The following is a 16,064-nucleotide window of genomic DNA, read 5'->3' on the forward strand; positions in this document are numbered from 1 at the left end:
GAGGACTCACAAGATGCCATCAGCAATAGTGTGGAAACCCCACTAGACACTAGGAACACCTGACAGAAGACACTGGCATATTTAGGGCGCCATGGTTTTTGACAGTGTGAGTTGATCACTATATATCTTCCTCTATTTTTTTGTGCTTTCCACAGCTACGACAAAACATCTGGTGTACTTCAGTCTGGACTACAGGGGAGAAGTGCAGGAGCTGACCTTTGACCAGCCGCAGGTCCACAGACTGTTCTATGGCAGTTTTCACAAGGTGAGATAAAATATACTGAGTAAGTTTTAAAGGACAAGAAGAGTTTCACTGTCATTGTGCAGAAAATGAACGTGTTATGAAAAATACGTTATGTTTTCAAATGAGGCTGTATATCCTTGTTTCCATTTACCTACCTCGTCACTCATTCACGTTGGTGCATTTTAATAAAACAGAAACAAAGATACAATGCAGTAACAGGAAAGAGCATGATTAGAAGATGAATGAGGTGGTTTGAAATCACCCACGCACAGTATAAAGTCAGCTCTGTAGCTGCTGTCACAAGATGATGAGGAAAATATACATATTAAAGACCAGCAGCAAAGTAAGAGACTTACTGGTTCACTGGTTCCATTTGATCAGTCCTCTTGTTCTGTGATTGGCAGGTTCACCTGTCTGTCAGCCAGGTGAGCGTGTCCCTGTCTGTGGACTGCCAGCATGTGGGCGAGAGGCCCGCCCGCCCGCTAGGCAACCTACCAACTGATGGCTTTGAGATGCTGGGAAAACTGGTGAAGACCAGAGGACCCAATAGTGGATCTGCACCGGTACATTTTATTCTACTTATTTGCCCCGAGGGGCCAAGTGACAATTTATTTTTTGTTCTGGTGATTCATTTTCTAAGTTTAATCTAAATTGTTTTCTCTCCTGTGTCCTCTTCTTATGACATCAGAACTGGTGGAAAAAATGTTTTGCAAGGATAATCCAGGGGAGTTTTAATTTCTCCATGCACACTATTTCTTCTTGAAAAGATTTTTTTTTTCTTACTTGGCTTCACCCATAAAATATTTTCTTTTATCCTGAATTTTTTGTACTCACAGATGAAAAACAAAATTGAGGAGCTAACTAGTTCTCAAGTCGTGAACACGGGGGAGAAAATCAGACTTAGAAAGTGGATCACCAAAATAAGAAAATTCCTCACTTGCCCCTCAGGGCTTCCGTATGGCCCAGTCTGTCTTGTCAATAAAATACGCACCGTCAACATATTTAAAGAACTGGTAGACTCTTTTCCCTGTATCTTGTGTTATTTATTGTTTCCAGTTCGGGCTGCAGTCCTTTGAGATCATCTGTAACACCACGTGGCCTTTAGAGGACACCTGCTGTGACCTGCCTGGAGTGGTGAGTTGATACTGTGTTGGATGTACAGTCAAATAGATTAGTTTAAAGATTTCCTTGAAAAACACTGTCTGAAATTTAGCAGTCAACATATTAAAGTAATGATCCCTTCATAAACTGTTCAATAAGTTTTGTGAAAATGACCCATACCTTAAATTTTAGCCATTTCTGTCGTCACTTGCTTTACAGTAGTTATGCAATAGTGAGAGATACTATATGAGAGCACGCTAAATGTAATATTAGCTTCAAGCGATATGACCTAATGTCTTTATTGTTTATGTCCGTGTGTGTGCATCAGAGAGATGAGGAGAGCTGTCCTGCCCCGGCGTACACCTGCACCTGCTCCTCCAACATCCCCGGAGCTTCTGGTTCCCCTGGCCCGACTGTATGACACTCCACAGATTGGCCTTAAATACTAGCTGACTCACTTTTTGTGTGATCTATGTTTAATAACATGTTGACATTCTTTTTTTTCCCCCAGGGAAAGCCAGGTCCCCGTGGTGAGAAAGGCGAGAAGGGAGATCAAGGCCAAAAGGTGAGATGAAAATATTTATTCAGGCTTAGTTAGATTGAAGTTCTGTTACCTGCAATTATCTCTAAAGCAGTTCCTGACCCGACTCAAGCTGTTGAGAGCTGAGTAGACCCATGATTACAGGCTGACTGTGAAGTTAGTGTGCATAATGGAGAGGTAATAAATAAATAGTCAAAATAAATAAAAACACATTGATATGTGCAGATTGCAGAGGCAGAATCAGCCTTCCTGTCTTTCAGTGGATCATGTTCACTTGTGTTTTCACATGTATCTTTTCCATTCCTGTCTCAGTTTTAGAAAAAATCCAAATTGAGTTTTTTCAAACAGTATTTGCTGTCGCAGATACAACTGCATTGTTTGTGTGCTATTTGGTATCTGTCACACAAGTCTTAAAAACATTAGAAGTTGAATATAGTGTTCAAGGCAGGCATGGATTAAAAATGCAGAGGCCCCTGGGCACAAAATCTTTGAGACTTGAGCTCCAGCACGCAGCCGCGAAATGGGCTACGTCCACTTAGAGTTCTTGTTTTTCCCACTGACAGGCTCCGATTGTTATTAACTAATTTTGGTTAGTTAAGTGTCTGACAACATTATGGAAAGGATCCTTACAGAGGTAGACCTTTCCTTTAACCAGAAACAACCGCTATCAAATAAAGTAACTCTGCATTCCTTCATTCGTATATCAATACTCAATTAATTGATTTAATTAAAAACAAAAAGCAAAGACAAGATGATGCCACAGTTGGTGGAGTTTTGGAGGCCTCTGGAGGCAAGGGCAGTCCTCTAATCTCTTAAATCCTATTTAAAATTGTCAGGGCATGTAGACATTACAGTGCATGTTTTATTAAGAGGCATGCCTTGAAGTACCAAATTGATGTCCTGAAGTTAGTTTCTCTCTGTTTCAGGGGGAAGTTGGCCCTCCAGGAAAGACTGGACAAGAAGGAGGTCTTGGCCCCCTGGGCAGCGCAGGGCCCCGAGGCATGACCATGCAGGGCAAAGTGGTGGGTAACCCTCCTAGCTTTCTGTGTACAGTGGTAGTAAGCATGGTAAATATCTTGATAAATATTTCTTGTAGGACTTGATTTCTCTTTTTATATTTGTCCATTCAGGGTCCACCCGGTGCAAGAGGGGAAAAGGGAGAACCTGGGAGGCCAGGAGTCCAGGTCAGTTTAAACTCGGCCAGTGGAGCAACGAAAATACAGAAATAGAGTAGAAAACACTTCTAATCTTCTTCCTCATAATGTCTTTAAACCCATTCATCTGCCTCTTATGTCCTTCTCTCCGACCTCCTTCTCGACTCTACCTGAAGGGTTCACTGGGACCTCCAGGTCCGAAAGGGGAGGAGGGGATTCCAGGGCCTAAGGTGAGCTGTTTGGTCCCAGCCCAGAACAGTAAATGTCAGCAGTTCATCACACAGTTTAGCTGAAGCAGTGACCCTCCCTTCCTCTTTGTTTGTCCTCATCTCTCTGTAATCTTCTTCACAGGGCATCAGGGGGCCCGAAGGCAGCATCGGTCCACCTGGCATCGCTGGAACCAGAGTAAGACTGAATTTCATTTGAGCATTTTTGACTTTGGTGCCACCAGTAGGTCAGAATTTGACTCAATAACATGGAGTTCAAAAAACTTGTATATTTATGCCATGAAATCAGATGTGGAAAGCTATTGTCTCAGAGGATGAATCCTGAAACCTTTTGTTTTTGTGCCACCATCAGGGCACAATTTACACTGACACACACAATATATTAGAATCTAACTGGCTGGTACATATTCAGAATGTTCTGAGAATGATCCAGTACATTTAGAACACATTTTGAGTTTTTCTCTAGCACCACCTTCAGGACAAAATGTCAAATTGTTTTCTAGATTAAGATATAGATTGCCATGAAGTAAACACTTTTTGTTACTGGAGATCTACACAACAGTAAACTTTGCATTTGGCACCACTGCTGGTAAGGCTCTAAGAATGGTCGCCATGTTGTTCATATTTGTATTGTCTGGTAAAAGGATCTGCGAGTGGAGCTTTTTATGCTTTCACGCTGGTGACAGCAATATAGTAGGAATGCCTGGAGGGAATTTCTGGCACAAACATCCACTTGGACTCAAGGATGAACTCATTAGAATGTGGTGGTCAAGGGTCAAAGGTCACTGTGTCCATAACTCAAGAAGATATTCCAGTTGTTAGACTGGCACTAGGGGATAGTGACTGAGTATAACAATGCTTCTTCCTGTTTTGGTTGCGCAATGGCAGATCCTTTTCCTTTGAGCCGTAATTCGACTTTCATTTTTCGAGGGAAAATTGAGCCCGCTGGCAGGCCAAATAGCAGAGTGAAAGCAAGATTTACAGGAAACCAATCTATACACAGATGGTGTCATTTTCTACAGCCAATACACTGTGCAGTCAGTATTTACTTCAAGTTCAAGCAAAGAAGTTGTCTATTGCCAGTTAAATACCTGTATTTTAATTATAAGTCCTCACTGAATATATCATGAGTGTGGACAGACATGGATATAACTCACACTTGACTGGTTCACAGAGGCTTGCAACTTTGAGGTGGTAATTCTAATTTATGTAGTACATCTGATGTAACCCAATTATAGAAAGTAAGACAGTCAAAGAATTTCACATTAATATTATGTCTGTATTATGATCCCAAGTGTTTTTAGCAAAATATTATACCACTTGGTAAAGATTCCCCTGTCTGAACTGCAGTGTTTCCATGTACCTGTTCTGTATGCATAGCCCGACCCCTCCACCACCACAACGTTATGTCAGCCAAACAAAAAAATACCAAGTTATGAAATGTACTTTAGTAAACAGAATGAACACTTCATTTTTAAAATGTCAAGCAGTTGTGTTCTTATTATTAGAGCCAATTAGGTGAGACTGCGTCAGTTCACAATATAATTCAAAACTTGACATGCTGTATATCACAGTGTTAAACCTCAGAGCAGTCAGAACCTAAAGAGAGCTGTCAGAACAGTATAATTTATGAATGAACACAGGTTTATCTCAGAGTTAAAACTCAGTTGTGCCTGTTCTCCTGATGTGGTCACTTCACAGTATGATTTCCCAATAGCTGCTCACAGTTGCCTTGAATAAACATCTATGACTGTGTGTTTAACATCTATCAATCTATCGATTGTCTGCTCTTCTACCTATCAATCTGTTTGTATTTTACAGGGTTTCCAGGGAATGCCAGGACATCCAGGGCCTTTGGGGGAAAGGGGCCCCTCAGGACCTGTGGGACCTACGGTAAGACCAGAGGGACAAATCATGCCACTTAGTTATATCTGTCTATGTTATGTGGTGAACATAATGTTCACAGTGAATGATCAGAAATATATGAGCTGTATTTCCAGACACACTAAGTCGCTCTCCTAGTTCTAGAGACTCTGATATTAAACATTTACGCATACACGCACACACACACACACACACACACACACACACACACACACACACACAGAGTCATTGGCAACTTCTTCAGTTATATGGTCATTTATTAGCAATATTTACACATAACGAGAACGAAGAGAAGGTCAAATGTGATGGACAGTCAAATGTGGGATAATGACAAATATGACCATGTCTGATCAGAAATGAAGATAATGATGAAATTCAAACGAAAGAGATACACGCCAAAGTTAGATTATGCAATCTATTGGAAACACTACATGATGTTGAGGAAGCACTGGCAAGGTCTGATTTTACACCTGTATTAACAGATGTTCAGGAACATTCTCTGCAGATTTTGGAGAAAATCATCATCTTGGGGCTTCACGTTGGTGAATCTGCGGTGCACACTGCAGTGAAGTGCACCCTGCCCAAAATGCCAAATGCAGATTTCATTCATGTCTTGCACTTGGATACGGGATGGGATTAGATTCACTACTTCACACACACAGTACAGTATTATAGGTGGGCGTGATAGTGTCTGTGACAACTATGTCCAGTAACATTCACTACTTTCATCTCCTTTTAACAGAGCTCTCCCCATCATGACACGCTGACAGTTTGTGAATGGTCCTCAGAGGAAATGATTTTTGTCTGCATATTACAGAGCTTCACACAGCAGATGAAGAGAGCAAAATCTTTTAGAATAAAAGTGAACTGAGCCGTCGACCAGCTCTGAGCAGGCAGGAGACACACTTATTCTTAGCACTGAGATTGTAGTGTGCTGCTGGATCGGCATTACCACAACCTCTAGCACACCTCTGTTCAACTGGGTTGCACAGCATGTCGCCTTAAAACCAAACTGGCACAGAAATTACCTCAGTATGCTCCAGGATAACACCAGTTCATTAGTGCAACACTTTGTTCCATAGCGTGTGCCAACACCACAATAGACCCACTGGAGCCTCTGTTTTGTGGTTTTATGGCAGAGGCCTGGAACCAAGTAGTGCTTTTGAAGCTGGACTCTTAAAGTTCACCCAAAAATGAAAATCCTGTTATTATCTACTCACCCCCATGCTGGTGGGAAGTCAGGTGAAGTTTCTTAGTCCACAAAACATTTCTGGGGCTTCACAACCAAACAGCATTGCAGCATTCTCCTAAAAAACTAGTAGTAGCTGGGGACTAAAATGTAATAATAACAACCATAAAATGGCTCCATATAGATTGTCCGGTGTATTCCAAGTCTGCAGAAGTCCTGAGATCCCAAATTAATTTCAAAAGATGTTATTTACACCCTCAACATATGGTTGACGGTCAGCGCTTTCAGATTAGTAGCTACAGCGATGATTTGAAAAATTGTGTAAATAACAGCATTTCGGAGTGAACTTATCCTTTAATGGAAAAGGGATCATCTAAAAAGACGTATGTGTGACAATGTCCTTTACTTTCACACACACACCCAACATCCCTTCATCACTTTCAATGTATGAGGAGAGTGGGAGAGGTGAAGAGGTGAGAGATGTGATTTAGGCAGTAACACTGGTTATGTGTCCTTATGCTCATGTGTCCTTTGCTTTACAGGGTCTGCCAGGCAATAAAGGGGAGCGAGGAGAGAAGGTGGGTTATACTTCTGCTACAATCTTCTTACTTTAATATTGTAATCAATTTAAAATAAGTCTTCTCATTGCATTTTGTCACTGCTTTTTACTGCATGTGCCATTTCAAAACTTTGGTTGGTGAATCTGCTGATGTTTACAGGGGGAGCCTCAGTCAATGGCCATGATCTACCAGCTGGTCACACAGGCCTGTGAGCAACTAGTCCATAGTAAGCGCTCAGATACCATCACAATGATGATATCTGCATATTCAACACACTCATTGTAACTGTAAAAAGGTCCAGAACACATGCTCTTAGACATATTTCACCCAGAGTTGTGTGTGTTTTTCAGAGGAGGTGTTGAAGCTCGACATGTTCATTAATGAGGTAAGTCGTAAACCAGCTCCTATTGAGGAGCCAGTGGGGCCCCCTGGGGAACCTGGTATATCAGGGCCCAGGGGCGCTCCAGGCACCAGGGGCACTGAAGGGCGTCGAGGCCGGATGGGCGAACCTGGCAGGCCGGGATATCCAGGAGAACAAGGTGAAACTCCATCTTGGTTTGTTGAAATGAAAACAATCAAATGTTCATGTTTGTCAAGACTGTTGCACACAAGTCTGATGAGTGATGAATTTGTCACCGTTTTCTGGCAGGAAGGAGAGGCATGCCAGGGGAGAAAGGTGCTGCAGGGACAAATGTCCAGGGGCCTGCAGGGCTCAAAGGATTTGCAGGTATCTCTACACTGAAAAAAAATAAGTAAAAAAAAAACAAAACAAAACAATGAATACAAGGTGTTTCTTGCTTGTAACAAGTTTTAAAAACTCTTTAAAAAAGTGAAAATAGTATCTTACTGAAATGTTACTTTTGAGGCGATTGTGTTTTATATGAAGTTTAATGAGATATTTTTACCAGAAATTAGACACATATCATTGGTAAAATTATTTTTTTTCGCTAGTTTACGAGTCAATTGTGTCATTCTGATGTGTGGCTGTGATGTTTTAATGTATGTGCTTTGTGTATTACGTGTGTCTGCAGGTCCATCAGGTGAATCCAAGCTGGGGACCCCGGGCTCTAAAGGAGATGACGGTAAGTCAGGACCCCCAGGGATCCCTGGACCTCCTGGACAGCCGGGCGAGGTTGGACCCCCGGGTGTGTGCGACAGCAGTGGAGGCTGCCAAAGAGCTCCCCAGCAAACAGGTTAGTGCTGCCCGTGCTGTCCATTTTTCTTACTTGTGTTTACCAACTTAGTCATTATTTACAAATTACTGATTATTTATCAGCAATCTAGTTTTGGTAATATTTTGTAAAAGCACCAGTATTTATCCTTACAATGTTGTTGCAATATCGATACTGAGGTATTCGGTCAAAAGTATGGTGATATTTGATTTTGCCCAGCCATAGCATTTATGAAGAGTTTTTGAGGAGATCTCAAAATATCAATATATATATTGTGTATCATAAGCCTTAAAATAGCCCAAAAATGTTGTGATTGTGAAAATGCAACAAAAGTTGCAGGTCATTACACCAAAACAGTGATCCACAAGATGAGATGAACTGTAAACTCAGGTGATAATTCTGTGTGTTCGTCACTTCAAGTGACCACTTCACTTACTTTTTTTTTTTACTTACCTTTGCAGAGAAACCACTCTCTTTTTTAAATTTAAAGGGTCACTATGTAGTTTTGGGGAAGACATTTTAATCATAAGAGAAAGATATTCATTGACTGATTTTTTTTTTTTTAAATAAACTAAACTTTCTTTTCATGACTGAATAAACTGAATAAACAAACTGACCTTAAAGGACGACAAAATTTCAAACTGTTTTACTTTATTGATATGTGGCAGACCCTGCCACCTCTCTAGCTTCAAACAGTGTTCTGGGACCTTATTTTTCTCTGAGAACAGCTTGTTTATTCAGTTGTGGAAAAAATAGATATTCCTGAGTGAGGATTATTACCTTATTAATACTGTAAATATTAAAATTAAAAAGAGTTTGAATTTCATCTCCAAAACTACACAGTGCCCCTTTAACAATTCCATGGTTTATTTTGTGTCATTGATTTATTCACAACAATTTACCAACGTTGACAAATACAGTGATATTATATGTTGACACTTCTTGTGTGCTCTCTTTACCCAGAAGACCCTTATTATGGTTACCAGCCTTGAGTGGATATTAACAAGGAGGACGGTGACTGAAGTCTGGTTTGAAAAGACTATGGTTCCTTTGGAGCTGAGTAACAGACTGAGAATGGAACTAAAATAGCACCGCAGAGGAGGTTTTGTGTGTTGAACTTGCCACTGACTGATGTGAAGCTCTACAGGCTTCATTGTTTGTGAGAAAAGGAAACAATAGAGGAAGGATCTCTCTCTGTCCTTTTCTTACAGTGTTCTTTGACATTAAATAAGAGAAAGAGAGAAATGAACTAAGAATAAGTCTGAAGCTTTCTAATATAGAATAGTGTTACAATGGACAGATAGCATCATAAAGGAAAATAGTTTCCATTGGGATCAGTCATGTTTCCTGTCTTATAGTGTACACCATATTCGCACTGAAACCTTTTGTTTTTCTTTGTTTATGTATTCATGCACTGTATCAATGCTAAGTAGTTTAGCCATCTGTGGTACATTTCTACTTATTTCACTTGTCATTCTAACCTGAACTGCCTCAAGGATAATGAAAATGGATAATCCATGGTGAAAAAGCTTCTTTTAGTTCCATGGTATACGTGATACTGTGAGAATTTCTTGTCATGTGTATGATCATTTGTATATTGTTTATTATATTTACTGTATACAGTTATTCTTGTATGATAATATTTTATACTGTACCCATTTGTATTGAAAATTCAGGTTTACATTTTATTATTTCCTGGGGTTTGGGTGATAAACATTACGTGTGTGTGTGTGTGTGTGTGTGTGTGTGTGTGTGTGTGTGTGTGTGAGTGAGTGAGTGAGAGAGAGAGAGAGGAAGAGTGTCAGAGAGGCTTTTTCTTGTTGTTTTCTTTTGTATGTATGTTTTTTATCTTGTTAATAAATTTCCATTAATATGTGTCTAATCAAGTGTGATGCTCTTTTTTCTGTGAGCTTGTATCCTGCTGTTCTTGAGCAAGGCACTGCTGGCATGCCAATTCTGGGGCTACTGTTCTGACTTCAAACTTCTTGCGGAAAGAGAAAAATACATTTTCAAGCAGGAATCAACATTGATAATAATATCACTCAATAATAGCAGGCTTTGTCGACTCGGAACTGTGGTGAATATTGAATTGTTTCCAGTGGTGTCTATTTTGAAGAGCACAGTGGAAGTTCCAACCTGTAGGCTAGCGGCTTAGTAAAGTTAGCCTCAGTGGTGCACTCAACTTCCGGTTTTGTCAGAAATGTTCATTTATTTTTCAGAATAAAGCGTCACCGTCATTCAGCATATAACAGAAACCGCAGTTACTGACACAATTTAAAAACAAATTACCTAGTTGTAATTAACATGCGAGGACAAGTTTTCTATAATCAGGGTTGTAATGTTAGACTACGCTATTTATTCTATAAAATTATGTATTAACGTTAAATGTAGCTAATGCTACTCAGTGTTATTAAATGTACCCAAGTTATACTTGAGTAAAAGTAAAGATGCAGTGTTAAAGTTTTGCTTTAACAAATTTAAACTTGCCCATAAGAATTGTACATGAGTAAAAGTCTTAAAGTATCTGATACTTAATGCACTTATGTATGATAAGTAATCCTCAGGTAATAACGTTACTGAAGTTTCATAACCCACAAGTAAGCAAATAATACATATTTACATGTAGGCATAAATTGTAAACTAGTACGATCCAGTGTTCAGCATTTTTGGCATGATTATTGAAGACAGTGGGTTTTTTCCCCCCTAATTGTCAATAAAATAACTTGATGCAGCATGCAATCTGCAAAGTAACTATTAGCTAAAGTTATCAAATAAATGTAGGGAGTATAAAGCACACTATTCGCTTCAAAAATGGAAATACTCAAGTAAAGTACAATAAATATATTTAGTTATATTCCATCACTGCCAAAGCTAATACATTAAAGCAACAAACTGCAACAAATGCTGTATGATTCAATGCTTCCATATTTTTCTACGATGTTTGAAAATATGGCCATCTAAAAATGAAATAAGTGACTATTTGTCTATACAAATACTCAATTACTTCTCTTATTTTGAAAATATTGAACAGGATGTTGTGCGGCACATTGTTCAACTCCACGCAGTGTGATTACAGTAGATTCACGTCGCCATGGCAAGCCGCAAAACTTCGCACCAAAACCGGGACAGTGGGGACAAATACTCAGTACTGTTGCCTACCTACAACGAAAGGGAAAACCTACCTTTAATAGTGTGGCTTTTGGTGAAATATTTCGGTGAGAGGTGAGTTCCGGGGATCCAGTAAAGCTGCTCGGCTAGTGCTAGCTAACGTTACTGCTGTAGTAATGCTGGACAGTGATGAGCTGTCACTAAACCAGTGAGAAAGTGACAGCTCGGCTCAATGCTCTTAACGTTGGCTTTCAAGATTTACTGTGTCAGAGCTACAGTTGAAACGAATTATTTTATTTAAGTAGCTAGCTCTAGCTAGTTAATGTAGCTAAATGTATTGTCAACGTGTGTGTGTGCGTGCGTCATAGATACAAATTGAAGGAACCAAATAACAGCTCCTGTTGAATTTGTTGTATTTACAGTGGATTTAATTACGAGATAATTGTCATTGACGACGGAAGCCCAGATGGGACACTGGAGGTGGGAGAGCAGTTGCAGAAGATCTATGGAGAGGATAAAATAGTAAGTTAATCACCCTGGCCTTCACTTAGCAGACACCGCCAAATAATTAACATGTAGTGTCTTCATTGGTTGTTTAGGTGTGTTTTACAATGTTTACCTTTCTACCATGGCATGTAACAGCTGGCTCTAGTTAATGAATGATGTATAGGATCTTTATGTAGACTTTTAATCTGTTTTTGTTTCTGTTCAGCTTCTGCGACCAAGAGCGAAAAAATTAGGCCTTGGTAAGTTCAAAACCTTGTGAAAAAAAGAACATTCCTGTATTCGTATTGGTTAACTTTCTTACTACTGATGAGCTCTGGTTTCCTCAAAGGCACTGCCTACATCCACGGCATGAAGCATGCTACTGGGAACTTCATCTTCATAATGGATGCAGATCTTTCCCATCATGTGAGTGGAGCCTGTGTCTTTTCATGTAACATAGTAGGTTGGTTCACATGAAGAAATTGTTCTCAGGGTGTATCTAACAGTTACTTTTGTAATTGATTCGTCTGCCTTTACTTTTTATGATGAATCAGTTATTATCAATTGAATGAAAATAGTGAAAAATCTCAACACAGTATCCTCAAGCCCAGCATGAGCTTTTCAAAGTGCTTGTTTTTATAATTATTCTCCCATGTTATTGCAGTATTATGTTAAATAATGCCATCTCTGTGCACAATATTTCATTTTACACAGCATATCTCATCACTCTTTGTCATTTTTTTTATTTTAGCCCAAATTTATCCCGGAATTTATCGAGTAAGTGGTTTTAATTTTTCTATTTCCGATCGAATGATTTTGTTTTTTGTTGTTGTTGTGTTTTTGTTTTTGTTTTTGTTTTTGCATAATTGATTGTGACCAATCAATTATGCTCCTGATATTGGAGAATTATATTACTATATTACTAGTATTTATCAGTATCGGTGAAATTGTAGCTGATGAATGGAGCCAATAATACAGAGTCAACTTACTTCCAGTGACTTAAGACACACAACATTCACAGTAGGTACAGATACAGTAGGTGGTTGTTTGCATCTTTAAAGTTGGTTTGTGATCTACCAATGAACACAGAGAAGAAGACGGAAAGGGGAAGAATATGTAATATTTAATAAACCAACCATATTTGCTCACTAGGTCTTAGCCTTTTTTACCCTCAGGTATGCATAAATTACAGGTGAGGAACTTCTTTTTAAATGACAAAACTGCTAAATTATTGGTATTGGCCATGAGTAGCCGGTAATCCTTATCATGCATCCCTATTTTTTGACTGTATTTCAAATTGTTTTCACCAAATAAATGTTTAGTTACTGTGCTACAAATGACAGTTGGAAGGCAACTTGTGCACATATCTTTTAGTTAAGACTATTTTATTTGCCAGAAAGCAGAAGGAGGGTGATTACGACCTGGTGTCTGGTACTCGCTACCAAGGAAACGGAGGTGTATACGGCTGGGATCTGCGCAGGAAACTCATCAGGTCAACATCAGTCTTCAATTTCCACTCACCTGTCTTGCACTTACCCTGATTTCAACAGGGGAGAAGCTGATGTTTGATTTGATTTGCTTCCTTCTGTCTCCTTGTCTCATTCACAGTCGGGGGGCCAACTTTTTGACTCAAGTGTTACTGAGACCCGGTGCTTCAGACCTCACAGGCAGCTTCAGGTAAGTGCTGTCAGTGCTTGTGAAAGAAGCGCCACTGACCTTTGAATTGCGCATGCATGCTGTGTTTTCTCACACTCCTGCTGTTTTTCCTGGCCGATGTCAGGCTGTACAAGAAGAAGGTGTTGGAGAGTCTGGTTGAGCGGTGCGTGTCCAAAGGGTACGTCTTTCAGATGGAGATGATCGTCCGCGCCAGACAGCTCAACTACACAGTTGGAGAAGTGAGGGCCGAATTCATTCAGTCATGTATTTATGGGGGGTTTATTTGTAAATATTATTTACCCAACATATAGTTTTCAGATAAATCCTTTTTTACATAATGTGGACTCCACAATGATACTGGAGTTGTCCTCCAGATTGGAAGAAACTTAAGTGATGATGTTTCTCTGGAATCTAGAGAAACATCATCACTGAAGTTGTTTCTGATTCTGATTGATCTAGAGTCAATCAATCAGAATCAGAAATACTTGTGTACATTACAGTTGCTCCTTCTAGAATAGAAACTATCACACTGTAGCTATAAACAAGATTTAAAGAGAGAATGATAATATGGCAAGAGTAAGTAAGAATAAAATATATTTAATATATATATATATATATATATATATAATATGATACATTTTTTATATTAGAAATATAAAAAATAACTTGAAACAAAATAGAAAGAATTATAAAGTATTAGAAATCAAAGTAAAAGCATTAAAGGACTAGTGTGTAGGTTTTAGTGGCATCTAGTGGGTTGGTCCCAGATTGCAACCAACTGAACTCCCCTCAACACACCTGCTAAAAATGATAAAAGCCCTCTCTAGAGCCAAATGTAACATCATCAGATATCACTGTGTTGGTGTTTATTGGTCATTGGTCATGATTGGTCAGTTGTGGTTGATGGTCCTGGAGCAACATTAAGTTACTCCAGGACCATCAACCAAAACTGACCAATCATGTTTTTGTAATGTCGTAGATGTGCGACTTGGGAAAAAAGACTGGAAAAATGTGCCCATGGGTTCCTTTAAAACCACATGTTTAATGTTGTAAAAATGTCTTTTTTAACCCAAACTATCCTTTCCTAAACCCAACACAACTGCGACAGAAAACTGAAAAGAAACGGAAAATAAATGAACTAAGTGTAAAAAATAAGTGAACACTAATAGTTTAACAAAATGTGCCAATTGGGATATGAAACCAGGTCTCCTAGGTGAGAATCCTGTTCTCAACCCATGAAGCCTGTATGGCTTGCTTGAAAAGTGGACTTTGTTGCTTTCTAATAAGTTGCAATGATGGTCTAGGAACAGCACCAACATGGTGAAATCAGATAGACTCTTTGAAAACACGGTTTCACATTTGTAAAACTTTCATTCTATTTGTCAGGGACAAGCCTTTCCTTTAAACCATATTATTCTAGGACTAGTTGAAAAAAATATTGACAGACATTTCAAATGTGGACAAGATTAAGTACACTTTGTAAAACCCAGGTTCAGATTTGTAAAACCTATATTCTGTCTAGTATAGAATTCTATGTTTTTTCTATGACAAAAAGGGTAATTTCAAGTCTGTTTTGCATCAAGAAAAAAATTAGACCAATTCTAGCTCAAGTGCTACAAAAAAGATGAATCTGGTCCGTGAAGATGTGAACAGTAAAACACCAAAGTTACAAACAAACCAACCGATCAAGGCAGCGGTAGACCAGCAGCTCTCAGCAAGCCTCAGTTAAAAGGTCTGTCACAGCCATGAGGGAAAACACACACACACAAATAAACTCCCCGGTGTGTACAGGCCTGTAACCTCTGAATTGGAAGCTTCAGTGCTGTGAGCCTGCATCCATGAACTAAAAAACAATTCTCTCTTCCTCCAAACAACAGGTACCCATCTCCTTTGTGGATCGAGTGTACGGAGAGTCCAAACTGGGAGGGAACGAGATTGTGTCATTTGTGAAAGGACTGCTCACACTCTTCGCCACCACATGATCCGTGATGTAGTCAGTCTGGACGTCCCACAGTCATTTAGTACTCTTCCAGTCTTAAAGTTGCTGTCTTTGATACAGTAGTTTATCTGAATGTCAGTAGGGGGGGTCCACTTGCCTATGGGCAGACAGTGACATGATGGCAAATGACAAGGGAGACATGTCTCTCCGGTTAGCAGTAAATACAAAACAATATCCTGTCAGTAGCTGTCCTGAATACTGAAGGAACATAGTGCTTTACATTCCCATCATCCTTTTCAATGAATTTTGAGCAAAGCACATAGCGTCTCATCATTCCCATACAGACAGCTGACTGAACTCTGCATTAACACAGTTGTCAGATGGGTTCAAGTTCATGTTTGACTGCACACCTGTGATTGTTTGTATAAAATTAAACACTTCGTATCGTTGGATCTTTCTGATTTGGCTCTTTTTTTTTTTTTTTACAATGAGTCAAAACCTAAAGTAAAATGGGTCACAATGAGCGACCACCCCTCTCATCAATATTCATTGATGGAGGTCAAACCTGAATCAGTTACAAGGGACTGTTGATTTTCTGAGTTCAATCAGGTCAACTAACACAGAGCACTGAAAAGATTTTAACCTTCAAGAGCTTTTATTGAAAACTCTGTGAGAGGATGACCTCAGGCCCATCCTGGCTGACTATAATGATGTCTACCAATCGTGTTAACTTTTAGAATGAAAGCCAAAGGCTGTGGCTCTCCAGAGGCTTACCCAACAACAAAGGAAACAAGTTCATCTTT

At 39.4% G+C, this 16,064-nt stretch overlaps 2 protein-coding genes across 2 annotated transcripts in view; both read left to right on the forward strand.

Annotated features, from left to right (window-relative positions):
* The window catches only part of LOC140999528 (collagen alpha-1(XX) chain-like), a 42,114-nt gene extending 33,013 nt beyond the window's left edge, over nucleotides 1-9,101 (forward strand). Inside the window, exons 27-42 of the mRNA XM_073469967.1 lie at nucleotides 156-265; nucleotides 649-807; nucleotides 1,301-1,378; nucleotides 1,674-1,760; nucleotides 1,857-1,910; nucleotides 2,813-2,908; nucleotides 3,017-3,070; nucleotides 3,217-3,270; nucleotides 3,392-3,445; nucleotides 5,089-5,160; nucleotides 6,883-6,918; nucleotides 7,060-7,126; nucleotides 7,251-7,439; nucleotides 7,550-7,627; nucleotides 7,932-8,093; nucleotides 9,036-9,101. Coding sequence (XP_073326068.1) covers nucleotides 156-265; nucleotides 649-807; nucleotides 1,301-1,378; nucleotides 1,674-1,760; nucleotides 1,857-1,910; nucleotides 2,813-2,908; nucleotides 3,017-3,070; nucleotides 3,217-3,270; nucleotides 3,392-3,445; nucleotides 5,089-5,160; nucleotides 6,883-6,918; nucleotides 7,060-7,126; nucleotides 7,251-7,439; nucleotides 7,550-7,627; nucleotides 7,932-8,093; nucleotides 9,036-9,064 — 1,379 coding nt within the window. The 3' untranslated portion in view covers nucleotides 9,065-9,101. The remainder of the gene's footprint in view (nucleotides 1-155; nucleotides 266-648; nucleotides 808-1,300; nucleotides 1,379-1,673; nucleotides 1,761-1,856; nucleotides 1,911-2,812; nucleotides 2,909-3,016; nucleotides 3,071-3,216; nucleotides 3,271-3,391; nucleotides 3,446-5,088; nucleotides 5,161-6,882; nucleotides 6,919-7,059; nucleotides 7,127-7,250; nucleotides 7,440-7,549; nucleotides 7,628-7,931; nucleotides 8,094-9,035) is intronic.
* Nucleotides 9,102-11,116: 2,015 nt separating this feature from the next.
* Nucleotides 11,117-15,713, forward strand: dpm1 (dolichyl-phosphate mannosyltransferase subunit 1, catalytic). Its single transcript, XM_073470150.1, has 9 exons — nucleotides 11,117-11,294; nucleotides 11,603-11,702; nucleotides 11,893-11,926; nucleotides 12,016-12,092; nucleotides 12,418-12,443; nucleotides 13,063-13,158; nucleotides 13,275-13,343; nucleotides 13,447-13,561; nucleotides 15,200-15,713. The coding sequence occupies exons 1-9, from the start codon at nucleotides 11,164-11,166 to the stop codon at nucleotides 15,302-15,304; spliced, it is 753 nt and encodes a 250-aa protein (XP_073326251.1). The 5' UTR covers nucleotides 11,117-11,163; the 3' UTR covers nucleotides 15,305-15,713.
* Nucleotides 15,714-16,064: the final 351 nt, after the last annotated feature.

This window comes from Pagrus major, chromosome 7 (genome assembly GCF_040436345.1).
Source record: "Pagrus major chromosome 7, Pma_NU_1.0".
In the NCBI taxonomy this organism is placed as follows: Eukaryota; Metazoa; Chordata; class Actinopteri; order Spariformes; family Sparidae; genus Pagrus; species Pagrus major.